Source organism: Bison bison, unplaced genomic scaffold (genome assembly GCF_000754665.1).
Source record: "Bison bison bison isolate TAMUID 2011002044 unplaced genomic scaffold, Bison_UMD1.0 scf7180017864035, whole genome shotgun sequence".
Classification (NCBI taxonomy): Eukaryota; Metazoa; Chordata; class Mammalia; order Artiodactyla; family Bovidae; genus Bison; species Bison bison.
This window is the reverse complement of record NW_011494607.1, coordinates 12,544,546-12,566,255: the sequence shown is the minus strand read 5'-3', so window position 1 is coordinate 12,566,255 and position 21,710 is coordinate 12,544,546. Positions and strand designations below refer to the sequence as shown.

General features: G+C 34.8%; 1 protein-coding gene across 1 annotated transcript in view; it reads left to right on the top strand.

Moving 5' to 3' along the window:
- Positions 1-21,710, top strand: part of EPHA7 (EPH receptor A7) — a 209,628-nt gene that overhangs the window by 54,065 nt on the left and 133,853 nt on the right. Inside the window, 2 exon segments of the mRNA XM_010834724.1 lie at positions 16,403-16,558; positions 17,409-17,744. Coding sequence (XP_010833026.1) covers positions 16,403-16,558; positions 17,409-17,744 — 492 coding nt within the window.

The window sequence follows — 21,710 nt, the reverse complement described above, 5'->3', positions numbered from 1 at the left end:
GGAGTTGGTGATAGACAGGGAGGCCTGGCGTGCTGCGATTCATGGGGTCACAAAGAGTCAGACACGACTGAGCGACTGATCTGATCTGATCAGATCTGAAGCAGGTGTGGTTTGAAAATTTAGCAAATATATTTGTAATGAATGTCCTTTCAGAAGTTCAGCACCACATACCTTATTCCATGATATAACTATCTCTAAATTTGAGCATGAATCTTAAAAAAAAAAGTAATGTTCTATTTTAATACTTCTGTGAGACTTCATGTGCTTTCTTTCTATTAGGAATCCAATAGTCTACCATCTTATTATTTCTTCTGACATTTGATATGGTTTTCTTTACTAATAGTTATGCTGTTTCTCTTTAGAAGTTAACAGTGGGAGTACTAATAAAACACCGAGGTGTACTGTAAAGGATTTATTCCTTCATATGTTAGTCTAATATATAAAATGAAATTTGGAGTAATTTTTTTTAACCTTTCACAAATCCACATGCAACAGTATATTAATCCATTAATAAATGGTGTGCTTATGCTAAACTCGTGAATCTTCCGAAAGGACTGCACCAAAAGAACAGGGAGAGTAACAGATACAGCTTAAAACTTTGTGTTTCTAGAGAAATGACTTTGGAGACATTGGTGAATCCTGAGAGCTAAGCATAACTCTAATTTTGATACTGTCGTTCAAGCTCACTAATTAAACTATCTCTATAAAATAATACTGTGAAATAATATGTGTTGATAAACAGGTGAGAAATCAGTGTTATACCAAATTCATAAGAGACAATTGATAAGAGAAGAATTTAATTTTGGGAAAATCCTAGAACATTACTGACACTGTGAGCTAGAATATCCTTCAACATCTGTAGCTTGAAAAACTTCACCTTTTACACTCTTAAAAGACTACTAAGTTAAACTACAAAATAACCTTTTTCAAAAATAGCAAAAGGATTATTTCTTACTGGGTTTGGACTCTCTCCTTTTGTAATTGTTTACATTTGGCAAGGATCACCTTTGATCCAGTCATGTCATATTGTTTTTATTTAGTCACTTAATCATATCTGACTCTTTTATGACATGGGCTGTAGCCTGCCAGGCTCCTCTGTCCATGGGATTTCCTGGGTAAGAATACTGGAGTCGGTTGGCATTTTCTTCACCATGGGATCTTCCAGGGATGGAACCCCTATTCCTGCATTGGCAAGAGGATTCCTTATCACTGAGACACCAGGGAAGTCCCCTATTCATGTCATAGGTTGTATGTTAATTACAATGACAGGAAATAGAAACACATGAAAATTTGTAGCCATCATTTTCCCATTGGCATACATCTACTCACAGAGGCGTTTAAGTCATAACTTTGCTGCTGCTGCTTCTGTTTCTTAGTCACTTCAGTTGTGTCCGACTCTGTGGGACCCCATGGACTGTAGCCTGCCAGGCTCCTCTGTTCATGGGGATTCTCCAGGCAAGAATACTGCAGTGGGTTGCCATGCCCTTCTCTAGGGATATTCCCAACCCAGGGATCGAACCCATGTCTCCCTCATTGCAGGCTGATTCTTAACCACCTGCAATTAAAGTCATACCTTTAATTATCCCTAAATTACATAGGACTGAGTCAGTCACACCTTAGCTTTTAGATATTTTGTTTAATTTAAACATACATACAACTACTATTCTTATCAGCCTTTTGTTAAACACTTACTCAAAAGATAATTCAACTTAAATATTGAAAACAATTATTCTAAAAATATCGTCTGACCTAGTCCACCTGGTTTCCATCTCTGACAGTATATTTTCACAGTCTGTCACTTGCTTTTATTTTGTATGTTCTTTACCATTTGACTTGGATATAATCTTTGAACTGATTTTTTTCCTTCCTTATTATCTGAATTAAGATGAGTATAGATTGATATTTCCACACCTGTATGTAGGTTTTGAGATGATTTGATTCTAATTAATTAAGAAGATTTAATGTATTATTAGCTCTCAGTATATAATATTATATATAGGCTTCCCAGGTGACATAGTGGTGAAGAAATCCATCTGCCAATGCAGGAAATGCAAGAGATGGAGATTCGATTCCTGGGTTGGGAGGATCCCCTGGAGTAGTATGGCATCCAGCTCCAGTATTCTTGCCTGACAAGTCCCATGGACAGAGGAGCCTGGTGAACTGCAGTCCATGGGGTCACAAGGACTTGAACACCCTGAGCACACACATGCATGTAATATCATAGTGCCATTAGTATAGCAGTAGAATCAATCATTATATTCTTTTTTATTCTTTTCTTTGTAGGAACTTTCCACAGATATTTCATTTACAATATTATCCTTTTCTATGAGAAAACAGTATTTCACTTCTAAAGTTCTCAGTTATTTCAGGTTGACATGTGCAGGCATATATATGTTGTTTGATCCTTTGTAGTATTGACATTACATTCCCTGAAATCACTTTAATGTTAAGGTACTTTATGATTTTATCCAGTTTTTCTGTTAGGATTAAGTTTAGACTTGAAAAAAGTGAGATATTATATGTACATGTAAATAGGCTTTAACCCTTAGTTTTATCATGCCACTCTTCTCATAGGTCATAAGCAAAACAATTAATCTGAGATATATGAAATTAAATGGAATAACACAAATGTATAGAAGGTTAGGTGAATGTATATATGTGTTTGCACTCATAATAAAACAAAAAATATAATATCCCATGTATTTAAATTAGCTTTTTGTTTACTCTACAGTAATTGTTTTTTAAATTTAAAAGAGCCAGTTGGAAATAAATTGAAATCATTTTTCATAATGTAAGGCATCAGTGGTATTTCTTGTTTTCCAATAAAAACGTTAATTACAAGAATTTATTTTAAAGATGGCCTGTCTAATTCAAAGTTACTTGCAGAAGTGAACACATTTGTGTACTCTTTAGAACATGGCAATTCTAGATTATCTAAAACAAGAATATTCTTGGTTTTGATTTTGAATAGATCATATATTTAAAGAAAAGTGTTATTCTTTAAGAATATGAAGGGGACTATTTTCTTTAGAGTTTGGTCTTGGAAAATTGCCCTACATTGAAAGTTTTGTCATGATTTATAATTTAGTACTTAGTAGTTTCTCTTCCTTGGACTTTCCCTCTCCCATATTCAAAGAAAATGCTTTTGATTATACTCTTATGAAATATATTACATCTTGGACTTCCTTGGTGGTACAGTGTGATAAGAATCTTCCTGCCAGTGCAGGGTACTTGGGTTCAATCCCTGGTCCAGGAAGATTCCACATGCCGTGGGTAACTAAGCCAGTGTGTCACAACTCCTGAAACCTGAACATTTTCAGGCGTGAACCTGCGTGCTGCAACTACTAAAGCCGTGCACCTAGAGCCTTTGCTCCACTACAAGATAAGCCGCCACAATAAGTATGTGCATTGCAATGAGGAGTAGCTCCTGCTCACCGCAACTAGAGAAAGCCTGCAAGCAGCAGTGAAGACCCAGAGCCACCAAAAAATAAAAAATAAATAAATATGTTGCACCTAATTCATACATTTACTCATATTACTATGTTAAGGATGCTCATAGAATCATTTTAGAAATCATCTACTGCGTTAATCTAAACATGTGCAATTGTTTGCCTGTACAGTATAATAGGGAACTTAGGAGTGCAAGTCCATGAAATGTCTCCTTTAACTGATATAGTCAAGACTGTACCACATTCAACTAAGAATGTATCATGTCATTTCCAGTGGTCTGATTGCTGTGAAAAATTTACTAACTGGTGTCTGTGAATTAACCTTCGGTAAGTGGGATGACTATTACCAGATGCATACTGCTATAGGATGAATAAAGATTCTTTCTTTCAATGAATGTAGGTTAACCTCCTGCTATGTGTTAGGCAATGTGCTGTGGTTTTGGGATCCATGGATAATATAATCTCTGTCCTTGAGATGCTCACAGTGGGCTGGAGGAGACACACAGAAAGAAATAATTATGGCAGTGTTAATACCACAATTGTGACCAGTTTGTACTGCCTGCTACATAGCTTTAGGAGGTCAGGAAATACGGAGGAAGTAAAGCTTTTAATTGATTCATAAAAGATGAGTTACTTATTCTTCAAAAAGGAACTGAAGTAGTTAGAATGTATTTTTACACATCTAACACAGCTTTTTCTAAAGACTTTATTAAGAAACATTAAGTAATGTTCTAGTAGTACCAACATTATCTTTTTGCAAAATACTGTGGATGCAAAGTAGATAGGACACTAGAGAACTACGTTAGATTCTTTGCTTGGTGTGGATATAAAAATTAGCAACTAGTTTTCTATTATTAAGAAGTTTTAAGGGGATCCAGTTAGAAAATTCTTACTGTTTTGTTTCTTTCTAACCATTCTGTTTATCTGACAATTCTGTGTATCTCATATATATGTATATGTATGTGTCTATTTGCTTTTTGTGTGTATGTATAGCTAGCTCCTGTTTTGAGAAAAGGATTGAGCTCAACATTATTTGTTGTAAGGACTTATTCTGCTATTATTTTATTTCTGAGAATTAAGAATTGACTGAATCTCCTCATGTCCTGATGCATCTTTTTAAAATGTCCTGCTTCAGGGTTAACTGATTTCTTTATGATCTTCAGAAAATTTTCCACTGACATAATAGAAATTATTTATTTCCCCACATGTTTAAATTGCCTTAAACTGCTTTAGGGTAATTTGTTTCACAAGACTTAGTATTGATCCACATTTTATAACTGACTAAATAAGAAAAAAAAGAGTCTCCGTGAAATAGCTAGAAAGATTGCCTTAACTGATGATTTTGTTTTAATCATGATTGAAATTATTGCAGAAAACGGATGGTTCAAAGCCCATATCTTAGGCTGCTTGAAATGGAAGGTCTGTTCTTTATTTTTAGAAGTCAAGATGAAATTAATTCTTTTCATTTTGCCTATGGATCTTGCAAACTGTTTCTACATATTTGTAGTTTTAAATAGATTGTAGGAGAAAGATCAATTATTGATGAATTGCTCACAAAATAATCTAATTTTAATTCTTTGAATTAAAGTAAAAATGTTCATTTTGTTAAATATAATTAATCACAAACATTTGTATGTATATACATATTTCTTGTCCACCTGAAGTTTTTTTAACGTGAAATAACCTGTCCTTACAGAGTATTCTTATATTGCCAGATCACTATTAGCCTCATTGAAAAAAAAGCCAATAATTGCCACAAATAGCTCTCCAGTTTAAATATAATTGGTCAATAATATGTACTTACACACATTTCCTGCATGTCTACATACACTGAGTAGTTTTTTCCCTTCACATTGATGAAATGCTACAGCTCTGGCAGGAAAGGTGACTTTTGAGTCTGTGTTCAGCATGGAAATAGAAGATAATTAAGTACATTGTCAAAGATAAAAATTAAGGTACAATATTTATAGTTTACATAGGTAATTTCCTATGAAAAATCAGAAATGTAATTAGCTTAAACACATAATTAACATAATTATTCATGCCATTTGATGCTAGTTCAAAAAGGAATATTGTATTGAGAGATCATCATATTTGTCTTTTAGCATATATAACTTTTGTCCATTACCTGACACAATGCAAAGAGTAGGCAAACAATAATTATTTTGTTAGAGAATAAACGCATACTAGGGCTATATTTGCCTAACAATTAATTCGTGTTTCTTACTTGCATATACATCTGGTCATGGGGAAGTAGCTCAGTGTTTATCAGTGGTAGAAACCAGAGTGGGATCAAAACTTCACATGAAATACAAACAGTCTGTTTTTGGGGAAAAAAAAAACTTCACATGGAAATTGACATTGTGAAATAACTATAATAGTTTACTATTTATTGAGTGCTTATTCTCTACCAGACATTGTGCTAAGTTCTTCACATGAATCTTGAACTTTAATTCACAACAATCTTTGGAAGTAGTCTTATTAGATTTGTTGTTTTAGATGTGGAAAATCTAGGTTCAGAGAACTTAAGCAAATTGAAAAAGGTCACACAGCTAGTACATGCTAGAAGGAAGTCAGATTCATAATTTATATAAAGAACAAGTAGTATTGCTTTTTCAAGACTGTTGGAATGAGACTTATATGATGAAATTAACAGTGCCTTTCAGAATATTAACTTTATCTTTTAAACAATGTGTTTTTTTTAATATGATTGTGCTAAAACAGGGCTTCCCAGGTGACACTAGTGATAAAGTACCTGCCTGCCAATGCAGGAGACTTAAGAAATGCTGGTTTGATCCCTGGATCAGGAAGAGCCCTTGGTGGAGGGCATGGCCACCCAATCCAGGTTTCTTGCCTGGGGAATCCCATGGACAGAGATGCCTGGCAGGTTATGGTCCATAAGGTCTCAAGGAGTTGGACGTGACTGAAGAGACTTATCCTGCATTCGTGTGTTAAAATTGATCTTTCAAAAGAGGAATTCTTACTTATATACTTTACATTATGTTTCACGTAGAGAACTTACATTACCTGACTTTTCTTGCTATTTTCAAAACTGTGAGGAGTAATTTAGCATAAAAGGAATGAATAATAAAAACAAATTATAAAAAGTATGATATCATAATAACTATAAGAGAAATATTTGAAAATAAGCTTTACAGTGGCATAAATGTTAGAGTAAATTGTATCCCCTGTCTGAATCTTCCTAACACCAATTGCTGTTTGAGAACTTATTGCAGCCTCTTGTTCTTAATGACATGCCCTCAAGGAAATCTTTTAGTAGAATACAGTAATAACTGTGTCATAAATAGGCTATATATTTTTTAGTTACTACAAATAACTAATATAATGTTTGGGTAGCTGGCCTCCCCTAATTTAAGTGTTTTTCGCCCATGGGAATTCCATAATTACACTGTTTTGCTTTAGATGTGAATTAAGGTTAGGATTATTTTACTTCATTTCCAGTGGGGTTACTAAATCCTGAGACTTCACAATTAATTTGTGCTTTTTATCTGTAGGTGGATCTCTCAGTGGACCTTTGAGGACAATACTGAGTGAGATCCAGAAGGATCTGATTTCATTTTGAATCTTTCTTTTTATGGGAGTTGACTATTAAGTAATTTACATAATTAAAAATTCCACTGCTGGATCCTTACTGGCAGGAACCAAAATGAATGTGCATGTCTCTGGGAGCACACACAGGGTTTGGCAGCAATGGCACAGGGAGATCTGGAGGTGAATGGCTGAGAGGAGAAATCCTTGACACAGTGCCTGCTGCTGCCTGTCTGGGATGCATGCAGAGGCATGACAGCCCTTCTAGGACCCAACTTTCACTCTCTTGCTGAGGCACCCCTGAAAGACTAAGTGGGTGTGATTTAGCACGTGTGGTTTTGGGGTGGTGACGGTGGTAGAAATATATGTGTTTTTACAGATAGCATTTCAATGAAAACACTTGCACTAGCGTTTAACAGCTAGATAACCAAATAGTGTGTTGTTAAAACAACCTTTTGAAAATTGGAAAAAAAACAAAAAAAAACTATTGTCTATAGCTGTTAATAATTAAGAATAAGGAAATGAGGACATCGAAGCTGAGAATGTAAAATGGCTTTGTCTAAATCACATGCCAGTAAATGGTGGAGTGGATTTGAACATAAGTTCTTTAAGTTAAAATCCATTTCTCTTTTGAGAATAGGGATTAAGAAAAAACATTTTTAATATTCTAACTTGACATTTTTTTTTGCTCTTTTTAAAAATCATTTGGTAATGAGGTCAGAATTAGGGTGAGATTCTGGTGTAGTAGAGAGTATTTTAATACAAGACTTCAGCAAAATTCCTAGCATATTTCAAACTGAAAATTTAATAAAGGAAAAAGCTATTTACATAGTGTTTAATTTTATTTCTCTTACAGTCTAAATCTTAAAATAAAATCTTTAAGTGGTTTTTATTTTATATTTCCTTTTTACTATATTGAATCAATAAAACATTAATTACTCAAATAACACAAATAAATAACATATATATTTATAATTTCCCCAAATTAGTTTTAAAAAACCCCAAAATTATTTTCAGCACTTGAGCACTTAATATCAAACTTTATTTTTCTACATCATTTCTTTTCTAAATTCTTACAAGTTAGTTGTGAGGTGATATGGATGGTGATTCACAAACTGTAATATACTTGTTACATCATGTTGCTTTTATACTCCCTGCCCACTGTTCATTCTCAATGTGAAAAATCATAGCATGTCAATGACAGGCGGTCTGGCTTTCAGACAGACTTTTGTAATTATTCCCACTGAGGCACTGTCAATAGGATTAAAATACAAATTCTGGATCTGTCCATCCCGGATGAGGTCAGCACTTTGAGCAGTGGGAGTACTATTTCTGCAAGCTGTGCACTCCTCTGCATGGAGAAGCATAGACATGAATATGACACAAATATTTGAAAGCTCCTATGGAAACAGGCTAGCTTTTCCTAAATTAAATGTCCATCTGCAATAAATAAAATAACAGCATTCATTAGAATCCCTATGTACATATGTAGACTCTACAATAATATTAAGAACCAGAAAGTTTCAATTACAGAACAATCCACTTATAGTTCATAATTAATAAACTCTTTGCAGCTGTATAACTGTGGCCGGAAACATCTGCAAAGCCTCATATTTTACACACAGACACATACATATAATTCCTTCAGAAAAAGTTTAATTGTGCTTAAAATCATAGGTCTGGAAACAGAGTAAGAACTGAGGAAGCTGAGTCTAGTTGTGTTCAGTTAGCTCTTGGGAGAAGGAGATGGGAAGTGAAAAGGAAACCAGCCCTTGTCTGGCACAGTGAATGTGGGTAAAAAATAAGAATGTTTAAATCTATTCATATATTCACTCAAAACTAACTTTGTATATAATCCCCCTACATATAACTTCATATTGATAGGTATCGAAATTATAAAATTATTCAGATAAAATTGCTAGTCTTCAGATAAAAGATAAATTTTTATAAAACCCTAAAGTTAGCAAATGGGTAAAATATATTGATTATATATTTTCCATCTTTTTGAATTTTTGGCTTAATTTTTTACACCCAAATATAGCTGTATAAAAATAGATGAATACAGAACATATGTGTTAGAAAGGCAAACTAAGATATTTTTGACAGATAAAATTTGGTATTTTTTCTTAATGTTGGCTTACTTAAATGTTCAGTTTAAAATTGCATTATCAATGGATTTTATTATGCAAAACAACTTTACTAGATAAAATGTACATACCATACAACTCACCCGTTGCAGTTAACAGTTGTTAATATAATTATGGGTGTGCTTAGTCGCTCAGCATGTCCAACTCTTTGCGACCCCTGGCAGCCCACCAGGCTCTTCTGTCCATGGGATTCTCCAGGCAAGAATACTGGAGTGGGTTGCCATGTCCTCCTCCAGGGGAGCTTCCCAACCCAGGGATTGAACCCAGGTCTCCCACACTGTAGGCGGATCCTTTACCTTCTGACCACCAGGGAAGTCCTAGTATAATTACAGAGTTGTGCAGCCATTGCTACAAATCAATTTTTGAACATTTTCATCGTCCCAGAAAGAAACCCTGCACCCAGTAACAGTCACTTTCTATTCCTCTCAATGTCCCAGCTTTTAGCAACCACTAATCTACTTTCTGTCTCTATAGACTTGCCTATTCTGGATATTTCATGTAAACAGAATTACATAGTATATGGTATTTTGTGACTGGGATTCCCAGGTGGCTCAGCAGTAAAGAATCCACTTGACAATCCTGGAGATGCAGGAGATGCGGGTTCAGGCCCTGTGTCAGGAAGATCCACTGGAGGAGGAAACGGCAACCCACTCCAGTATTCTTGCCTGGAAAATTCCATGGACAGAGGAGCTTAGCAGGTTGCAGTCCATGGAGTCACAAAGAGTCGGACAGGACTGAACACACACACATTGCTGCTGTGACTGGATCTATGTGACGGAATTCTTCCACATGGCATAATGTGGCATAATGTTTTCAAAGTTCAGTCATACCAGAATGTATCAAAATTTAACTTCTTTTGATTGCTGAATAGTATTCCATTGTGTGTATTCATTTATTAGTTGATGAACATTTGGATTGTTTCCACATTTTGGGCTATGATGAATAATTCTGCTATAAACATTTAATTATATTCAAGTTTTTGTGTCAGTAAATGTTTTCATTTCTCTTGGGTACATACCTAGGAGTGGAGTTGTTGAGTAACATGATAAGTATGTTTAAACTGTTGAGGACTTGCCAGTTTTCTTCAAAGTGGCTGTACCGTTTTAGATTCCCAATAGCAGTATATAGGAGTTCTAATTCCTCCATATCCTTACTAGACTTCCTTTAGCTGTCTTATTGATTATAGTCTTCCTATTGGGTATAAGTGGTTTATCAGTATAGTTTTGATTTCCTTTTCCCTGATGACTAATAATCTTGAGGATCACTTTGTGTGTTTATTGACCACTTATATATGTTCCATAGAGAAATATCTGTTCAGATTCTTTACCTAATTTTTGATTGGCTTATTAATGAATGTCAAGTTTTAATTATTTTAAAATTTCAACTTATTATACTCTCAATAATATCTAATCTTATTTCCCTCATCAATTTTATGGTGGGAATATCTTATTAACATACATTCTTTCCAGACTTTGATAGTCTTTGAAAAGACATAGAACCTCCAGCATGATGATTCTAAGCACCTGGAAAGTTTTTATAATATAGAAATATCTAAGCCTTAATAATGATTCAGTTATTTTTAATAATGCCAAGACTAGTTTCTTTTCAAAGCACACCTCATGCTCAGTCATAGAAGACAGCCTACTAAGGCATAGACTTTCAGTGCCTTAAGGTTTAGGATGGGGTCAGCTATGTCTGAAATTAAAGGTGGAGTTTAAGATTTCCAAAAAATGTGCCCATTAAGGTCAAGGGAATCATTCTTGGCTGTAGAAATCTAAAAGTATGTGGATTTTCTAGAATAATCATTTTGTGGGAGAATTTCCTTAGAAGTATAATCATTTAGGATATCCCCCAAACTTATGCTTGTAGGTCATGCACCAGGGCAAGTCTGAGTATCTGCACCCTTGATCAGAAAAAAAAAAAAAAGTATCCTACTTCACCTAATTCCACCTAAAGAGCGGGAATTTGTTTGTGGCTTTTACAATGGTCTTTAGGATGATTCATTGAGAACAAACAGTTGTTTATACCAGTGCCCTGATTGTTGCACAAACTGCCTCATGTAAGTGTATATTCAAAGGCCTGGCACCCCATTGCTTAAACAGTTGCAATCCATTGAAGACAACTATGTAGTGTGCTGTTGTTAGGAGAGTTTAAGTATTAGAATACAAGTCTTTTGTATAAACTCTCTTATATCTTTGTGTTCAGAATTTTATTGCTCTTAAGTAATTTACTTATAAAGTTTGTGTGTTTTTTTAAGAATTTAAATCCCAAATAATATTTGAACCAATTGTGTTATATAAGATGATATTCTCATTTAAATATAAAAATAATTCTCATATTAAAAATAATTGAAGTTAAGTATAATGTTACAGTTATTTCATTACTGGAAACAATAAAGCAGATCTTGAAATATAGTATATTCTGTAATGTAATTTAGTATATATATATATATATATATTGCAGTAGATAATCTTGTTACTGTCTAGTAAACAGAAGTTTCATGTACTTCTTAGATTTTCTTTGGTGGTTTTCCATTTAAACAACTGGCTAAGCAAAAACTTGCTTAGTGTATGAAATCTGACAAGATTATGGTTCTTAGCTCTAGGATTAATGAACTTATGTTATTTTATTCACTAAGGCGCATTCATTACTGCTTGGGAAAAAACAGTGCAAAGAATCAGTCCCAGGCAGGTATTTGTGGTGACATGGAAAAATACTGTAACTAAAATAATTGGTGAAGTATTACTTTTAAAAAAGTAATTGAATATTGAAAACAAATTTTATAAATATTTCTAGTCTTCATCAATACAGTGAAACATTACCTTAAAACAATGTTCAGTTAAAAAGCAAACTTATTGAAAGGCAGGAAATTAAAATGGTATGTTTCTTACTGTAAATAATTTTACGATAGTGCATACACTATATTAATTAGTCTGCTTTGAGTTCAAATGCTGTTGAACAAATTGAGAATTGAAGCACAGTAAGAAAAAAGCTGTAAAACCACTGTATCACAATTCCTAGAAAGTTATTCTTATATACTTCACCATTATGTATGAAGGGAATTTATCTTTGAGGCTTCAGAAGGCATTTACCATGAAAAACTTTTTTACTAGTACCTTTTTGGAAAACAAGCTTCATTTATAAGAAAGGAGAAATTGCCTTTATTTCTATGTAGGCTTTTGGGAGCAGTTGGAGAGCTCATTTAAGTCTTCCTTAAGTGGTTAAATCTCAGGTATATCACTTCACCCCAGTTTCTCTTCCTGAGTATTTTACTCAAGCTATTTCATCTAGATATCTTATCTAAATTTTACTTTTATGAGCATCTGTTTCTTCTTTCCTAAACTTTTACCACCCAATTGCTCAAACTACTATCCTAAGAGATACAGCTTATGTCTTCTTGTGTTCTTGGCTTTCCTCTTCATACTGCAGCTCCCAAGATTTTATACTTATTTTTAATAAATTTAAATTAATGGCTTCCTTAGAGGATGAGTGAAAACCGTCTTGTTACAACTTATTATTTTCAATATTAACTGAACTGAAACAGAATAGTACTTCAAAAAAAAAGTGTTAAGACTTTTATGAGCACGTTTTTCTGGGATTGCTTCTCTCATTATATATTTAATGATGGCCATGCATGTACTCCATCATTTTGCAGGCATCCTCAGTGCCAAAATTCATAGTGAAATTGAAGAGATCTATTTAATACACCTCTTCTGTAAGGTGTGCTAGCTAGGATATTATTTCACCATTTTCTAAATTAAAGTAATAGCTTTAAATAGTCAAAGGATATACTAAAATACAGTAGGTACCCACTGAAAATTCATTTGGGGGATGCTAAAGCTTCAAGACACATTGAATAGATGCCAGACTTTGGCTCATTCAGCAGTCAAGGCTGAAGCAATAGCATATGGTTAAGTATCAGCAGTCCTGTGTTTTAAATCCAGTTTTAACCTAGACAATGGAATTATTTGAGGAACTCATGTTAACTTTGCTTCAAATCTGTTTTCCCATCTGCTAAAATGGTAACAGAATTTAATGTAATTTGAAAGTTGAGTGATAAGGGTTTTAAATTTCTCTACATTAGGTACCTTAGGTATTCTACAAATCATGGAAGTGGAGCAAGAAATGGTCCTCCCTATTTGTGAGAAAAGTGGGAGTAAGCCTTTAGTTAGAAGCCTTTATTTGCAACAGAAGGATGAGAAGTGCAAGAGATCCCACTAGGTAGTTTGCTGCCTACCAGTTCTGGAAGTGTTACCTGGTTGTCGTTGTTCAGTTGCTCAGTCAACTCTGACGCTTTGTGACCCTGTGGACTGCAGCCTGCCAGCCTTCCCTGTCCTTCACTGTCTCCTGGTGTTTGCTCAGATTCACGTCCCTTGAGTTAGTGATGCTGTCTAACGATCTTATCCTCTGCTGCCCTCTTCTCTTTTTGCCTTCAATCTTTCCAAGCATCAGGGTCTTTTCCAATGAGTCGGCTGTTTGCGTCAGGTGGCCAAAGTATTGGAACTTCAGCTTCAGTCCTTCCAATGAATATTCAGGATTGATTTTGTTTAGGATTGACTGGTTTGATCTTGGGTTTCCCTGGTGCCTCAGACAGTAAAGAATATGCCTGTAATGCAGGAGACCCGGGTTCGATCCCTGGGTTGGGAAGATCCTCTGGAGAAAGGAATGGCTACCCACTCCAGTATTCTTGCCTGGAGAATTCCATGGACAGGGGAGCCTAGTGGGCTATAGCCATGGGGTTGCAAAGGGTCAGACACGACTTAGTGACTGAACAACAACAACAAGGTAAGGCTTCCAGAATTGATAGATAGCAGGCTACCTAGTAGAATCTTGTTTGATCTTACCTGCATACTAAGTCGCATCAGTTGTGTCCAACTCTCTGTGACCCTATGGGCTCCTCTGTCCATGGGATTCTCCAGGTAAGAATACTGGAGTGGGTTGCCATTTCCTTGACCAGGGGATCTTCCTGACCAGAGGCTCTCAAGTCTCCCACATTGGCAGGTAGGTTCTTTACCACTAGCACGACCTGGGAATAGAAACAAAATTTAAACAAAAAGAAAAGAAAAGAGCTTACCCAGTAGATGTTAAATGTTGATCTTACCTAGTAGATATTAAATCGTGTTGCCATTGTGTCCATTTCCTTGTTCCCTAAGTTCCTATCCCTGTAAAAAGTAAATAAATACACATAATATCATCAAAGACTATCAGCATACACCTCTTCTCTCTGTCTTTATCTTTTTTTCTTTTTTAATTCTCTGGGACTTTGTGTTATCAAGCTGCAGGTTGTGAATAAAGCATTGCAGTCTCTATATTATGGATGTTCTATCTAATCACTGAATTACAGATAATACATGGAGCAAGATACAGTGCATACTTACAGGAATTTCCAGCCTGGGAAATCCATGCTAAATCCTTTATCCTACCAGTTAACCTTTCTTTTATGTGGCAAGGTCATATCTTTAGAAACATTTTAAAGTGTTTTTTGATATTATTTCATAATGATCTCACTGTTCTGTGTCTTAGATTTGTTGTAATTGCTACAAGAACATGTGAAGATGCATTCATCTACTGGCCTAATATGTTTGCCAGTGTTTCCCTCTTGTAGGAATTGAGGAGGCCAACTAAAGGCAGACCGGCTTCTGAGAGCAAAAGTGGATCATATCTTTACATAGAGATGATGGTAGTTCTGTTCACAAATCTTTAACTTGTCTATCACAATATAATCTATCTTTAAGTTTTTAAGTTATCTAAAATACCTATCTTGTTCATATAAAACAGCCTTGTTTTTTCTTTAAGCTTAAAACATAATTTGGATTTCTTAATTGCACCAAATTATGTATTAAATATTCAGCATGTGAGCAAAAGTATAGAATGACTTAACTTTTTTTTTCTGGAGAATAAGATAGGATTTTCTTAATAAGATAGGATTGTTTTTCCCACCCATGAGTGAAAATGTGATTATGCTGCTGAATAATGCCCAAGTTGAGAATATTAAATAAACTTGAATCTAATACATACAAGTTATAATTGAATTCATGTTAAATATTCAGTAATTTTTCTTTATAGATATGATTTATTAATTTCCACTAAATTTGAAGGTCACTGAAACTTAAAGAGATATTCATTTAATAAATATGGAGGGCAAATTGAATCTCTTTAATATAGTCAATGTATGGTACCATCAATTAATTTAAAAATGTTGAAATAATGAAAATTGAATTTGCTAAATTTTAATTGAAGATAAATACGTAAAATGTCTGGGGATAGGAAATGCTTCCAGGTTACCTGATTTTACAACATGTAGTCTAAGTGAGTAAGGGAAACTCACTGGAAGGTGATAGGTGTCTTGGGTGCCTGTCTGTTCATTGCTGAGCTGTGTTACCCTGACTAGCCTAACTTTTCCCAGTAGAGGAGAAAGAGTCATCACCTGTTTGTAGTTAATGGCTTTCTCCTTATTTCTGATAGAATAGGTTTCTCCTATCCATAGGATTTCATTATTTTTAGTAACAGGGAAGTTTGCTTAGTGGAAAACAGACTGCCTTAGAACTTAAATTGGTTGAAATTATATCTTGAAGTTTTCTGAAAATTGGTAGGGGGAATACATTTCTATCATTTTAAGATAAAAATTTTTGCATCACTGTTATTTCTAGTCAGGTCATAAAATGATTTTAATATTTTTCACTAAGAACCATATTCACACATAAAGACTTAATTTACAGCTGTATTAGATTAAGAAAACAGAACTTTGAAGTGTGTTAATGCAAATCAACAAGCAAGTTAATTATTACTGAAATCAAAGTTCCCCTGAATTAACCATGCTGAGATTTTGTCTAAATAAATTATGTTTGTGTTTAGTTTTGGGCTCTAGATTTTGGACTGATGCCAACTACAGGTCCAAGTTTGCTGTATCATTTGGATTTTATTACTTTATTTTAAAATGTAGTATTGTAAAATAGGTTTACTGATATACACTAAATAGAATTATAGACTTATACCATAAAGGGCATGTTCTTCCCTTTTTTTTTTTCCTGTTTACTTAGAGACTTACAGCTTATAGTTAGTGATAGTTGTCAGGAAACATGGCTACAGATATAAAAAGAATGTTAGAAATTTCTTATTAGAATCCAGGTTTCTATTGAGTCTGATGATAGCACATTTGGAAATCAGATTTCATATTTTATTGTTTGCTAAAAATTACTAAAATTCAGAAAGGGTCTGCTTGTTCTCATGTTTCTATTTTTACTTTTGTATTCTCAGCCTGTGGCCGTGGGTTCTACAAATCTTCCTCTCAAGATCTTCAGTGCTCTCGTTGTCCAACTCACAGTTTTTCTGATAAAGAAGGCTCCTCAAGGTGTGACTGTGAGGATGGGTACTACAGGGCTCCATCTGACCCACCGTATGTGGCATGCACAAGTAAGTTCATAATTGTAAAATAAAAACTTTCAGATCCCTTCCATTTGTTTGTAGAATTGTGACATCATTGAGATAAGCCTGAAATTTCTGAATACATTCTTAATTATTATTAAATACTTAAAAACTTTCCATAAACCAATAAGGCTAAACAATAATATAAAATAGATATGCCTTACATCATGAACAGTGTAGTTTTCATGTCTCCCAGATCTTGCATTTTAAACATATTTTACACATGTATCCAATAGGAATAACAAATAAAATGTAAAAGTTATTTGTGTCTTGCATGGCTTTAAATGTAATTAAAAAGTAATGGTTTCTGAATTAAAATTCCACCACTAAATAGAGCAAATCTCACATCTTGATGCTTCAATGAATGAATGTTTGAGAGACTCAAATCCAAAGCCAATTCCAGACATTACTATAAATCATTCTTGAGCACATTAAGAATGAATAGATGTATTCTCTCTTATATGGTTAAAAGGAAAACTAATTTTAAACAACTGCACAACTGTTTTTTTAGGTGCATTAACTATTCTTTTTTAATTGCTCGGAAGAAAAATAGCTAAAGACCGTGGCAAAACTACAAAGACAGTCGTTATCCTGTTTTCATTTTGACATATTAAATGGAAAATAAATAAAGCCTCTTGCCAAGTGAATTCAGGAAGGCTTTTATAAGGTTTCTCTAGGAAAGGTAATGAAATGTTTATGTGAAAGAAAGCATTTCAACCAGTTTTCTGTGTGGTAATTGGGCCACTAGCTTAATGCCCCTCGTGGATCCTTTCATTTGTTTGTTTGTTTGTTTTTGGCTATTTTTATTTATTCATTTACTTATTTTTGGTTTCCTAAGGGCCTCCATCTGCACCACAGAACCTCATTTTCAATATCAACCAAACCACAGTGAGCTTGGAATGGAGTCCCCCTGCAGACAATGGGGGAAGAAATGATGTGACCTATAGAATACTGTGTAAGCGATGCAGCTGGGAGCAGGGCGAATGCGTTCCCTGTGGGAGTAACATTGGCTACATGCCCCAGCAGACTGGATTAGAGGATAACTATGTCACTGTCATGGACCTGCTGGCCCACGCTAATTATACTTTTGAAGTTGAAGCTGTAAATGGAGTTTCTGACTTAAGTCGATCCCAGAGGCTCTTTGCGGCTGTCAGTGTCACCACAGGTCAAGCAGGTATGTTTTCCTGTTTGTCTTCACTGAGTGAAAAGTAAGTGAAATCTCGCGCTTGAATATTTCCTTAACTCAGCCGTACAGAACTTGATTACTCCAGCTTGTTGAGTATTCACACTGTTAGCTTTTCTTTGTTATTTCTTCTGTTGTCTGTTAAATCATTACTAGACTCATTAACATCTCCTGCAGAGATCTGGCAGGAGAAATAAAAGGGGATAAATTGTAAACCAGTTAAAGTTGCTCTAAGAGAAGCAATTCTGTTAAGCTTAAGGGGAGGACAGGGAAAATGGACAAAATAAGATGTGGGATATTTCTTGCATTTTTTATCTTTTGGTGTGCTATGTGTTAAGTGCTCGTGATCAAAATTTACATAACTAGGAATAATGAAGGAGTTGGCTTCAATGTCTCAAGTAGTGACAACCACATAAAATATGATATTTGTAATAGATGGCAAATCTGCCTTAAAAATTGCTTGAAGGAATTTACATTCCTCCCTAGATTTGTGATCATGTCATGTTAATGTCTATAATATTGGAAAAAGTATTTAGGAGATCTACTGAAGATTTAAAAATAAATGAATGAAGAAATATAATAAATATGATGGTTGTGAACTGGTAGCTTAGCCTAAAAGCAGTTTTGGCTTGTCTTCTTACTGGCATTTAAGATGCCCTACTTGTTCATTCTTTGCTGTATTTAAGTTGGTTTTAGAAAATATAAATTGGGAAGGTAGCTTCAGAAATTAGGGATTTTCTAAACCTTCAGAAAAATCTTATGACTGAGGGAAGTTCCAGAAATTGAGGGCTTTTTCAAACTTTTGAAAATTCTTGCTGCTGAAGGATGATGCTATGCAGTCAATGTAGCCAAGTGCTATGTCATTGTCATTAATAAAATTAGACCTGTACCGGAGTACTGAGTTGTGTAAGCATCATAATAAGGTTATAACAAGGTATTCTTACTCTTTGGCTAGCTGTCAACAGACATTATTATTACAGATTCCTGGACATAAACTAATCTATTCTTCATATCTATACCAATTTTAATAAAATGTTATCTATTTAAATCATATCTGTACAATGAAACCTATGCATAAGTCTTATGCTTACCATTTTGAACAGATTAATGAGTTCCTATTTTAAAGGCTTCGTTTTGATGTTTGTTTAAAAGGCTATTGCAAATCAGATTTCTTAATGTAAAAGCTGACATCTGGAGGTAAAACAGCATAGAAACTTTTAAATCTTCAAAAATTGGACAAAAGAAGTAACTGATTTAACTAATACTTGTATTGACTCATTTTATTTAGCCTCACTTCATTTACCATTCTTTTAAAATGCTGTTGTCGCTAGATATTTTTACTTGTGTTGCTTTATATTGAAATTTGTCATCATAACATTACAGTAAGTGATTCTGAAACATTTTGGGTTCTTGTTTGTGACCCTAAAGCTATCTTTGGAATCATTAATAAAAACTCTTAGGTCTGCTGAGCTAGTAAAACTGCTCTATTCCTGCTGATAACAAGTATAAGAAGGGATGTTTTTATTTATTTTTGAATTCAACCTAAAGATAGTGAACTGATACCACAAGTTGAGTTTGTCAGAGAGACCACTTTGGGAATCTGTTTTCTTGCTCTTTAAATGACTATTATTTAATTTTTCAAGCTAACAATTCACAGCCTAAATAGGTCGTAGATTTTCCATAAATTCCTGAATCAACTACCTTATAGTAGTTAAGTAAAATGGCTTTATCCCGTGTTTACCCTGGTTAAGAGTAAACTAGGTTTGTTTGCTTTGGGGAGTAATTTAAATGTATAAAAATTAGATTGCTGTGGTTATACAGCTCTGTAAATATACTTAAAAATGTTGAATTTTGTACTTAAAATGCATAAATTTTATGGAATGAAAATTATATCTCAAAAAAGCTATTAACATTTTAAAAAGAATAAATACAATACAGTTTAAAAAAAAAACTAGGTTTGTACTTTTATGTTAAAATATTATTTCACAATTGCCTAGTCCCAACTACATACATCTCAAATGCTAAAAACCCACGAATATATACTTTTAGCTTTTTCTGCTTTCAAAAAGAAGTACATTAATAAGGCAGCAAGCTGTGGTAATTTTTAAAGTTATTATATATATTTTAGCATAAAATATAAAATATGTTAGTGATTATTGTTCAGTTAAATTGATACCCACTCCCTCCTCCCCACATCATCAATATTTTTCCTTTTTCTAAGAGGAGAATGATTTGAAACTTTGCCCATATTTATGATCATCCATGGAAACCTACAATGATCCTTAAAATTCTCATTCTACATTAACCAAACTGCATTACCTCCCACCTAGTTTATGCTGCAGTCACTTCAATAATGAATTTAAGGGTCTCTGGTCAGTTATTACACTCATCAGCAACCCACTGGGACAAAAAGAATCTGCATGTGTTTGGGCAAGATGAGAGAGTAAGAATGGAAAATCATCAGGCAGTGTTTGAAAGACTGTGTGTATACTTTGTAGTTCTTTTTCTATTAAATTTGAAGTCTGAAGCTCAGGACCCTCCATAGCAGCATTTGTGGAAATGGAAGTGCACTGAAGACCCTTTGTCCTTTCCTCAGGATAGTAGTAGGGTTATAGGTCTTTAAGGACCTGTATACTAGCCCCTGTTGCCACTTAAGAGGTAAATACTTTTGGGTGGACCACAGAGGTTCTACGTGAGTAAAATGGAGATAAAATGGTGTGTGTGTTCCTGTATTATCCTGTTAATGAGATGCTGGAGAAAATTTTAAACTCTTTATTGTCATAAAAGTGTTATTTCAGTGAGGAGCATAATGATTGCTGATTAATCCTCTTTTATGCAACACTTTGTGGACCTGCCAAGGCAAAGCACACTATAATCGTTATCTACTGTCATGTGTCTGAGGTGGGGCATATAATCGAGGCCCAGAATTGGCAACTGTGTGTTATAGCATGGCAGGAGGGAGAAATTAATTTTTTTCAGTCACAGGTTATCTTAAGACAGATTCTTATTTAAAAAAATAATTAACTTTAAGATGAGACATGTATCAGATCAGATCAGTCGCTCAGTCGTGTCCGACTCTTTGCGACCCCATGAATTGCAGCACGGCAGGCCTCCCTGTCCATTACCAACTCCTGGAGTTCACCCAGACTCATGTCCATCGAGTCAGTGATGCCATCCAGCCATCTCATCCTCTGTCATCCCCTTCTCTTGCCCCCAATCCCTCCCAGCATCAGAGTCTTTTCCAATGAGTCAACTCTTCGTATGAGGTGGCCAAAGTACTGGAGTTTCAGCTTTAGCACCATTCCTTTGAAAGGAATCCCAGGGCTGATCTCCTTTAGAATGGACTGGTTGGATCTCCTTGCAGTCCAAAGGACTCTCAAGAGTCTTCTCCAACACCACAGTTCAAAAGCATCAATTCTTCGGCGCTCAGCCTTCTTCACAGTCCAACTCTCACATCCATACATGACCACAGGAAAAACCATAGCCTTGACTAGATGGACCTTTGTTGGCAAAGTAATGTCTCTGCTTTTGAATATGCTATCTAGGTTGGTCATAACTTTTCTTCCAAGGAGTAAGCGTCTTTTAATTTCATGGCTGCAGTCACCATCTGCAGTGATTTTGGCGCCCTGAAAAATAAAGTCTGACACTGTTTCCACTGTTTCCCATCTATTTCCCATGAAGTGGTGGGACCGGATGCCATCATCTTTGTTTTCTGAATGTTGAGCTTTAAGCCAACTTTTTCACTCTCCTGTTTCACTTTCATCAAGAGGCTTTTTAGTTCCTCTTCACTTTCTGCCATAAGGGTGGTGCCAGCTGCATATCTGAGGTTATTGATATTTCTCCCAGCAATCTTGATTCCAGCTTGTGTTTCTTCCAGTCCAGCTTTTCTCATGATGTACTCTGCATATAAGTTAAATAAACAGGGTGACAGTATACAGCCTTGACGAACTCCTTTTC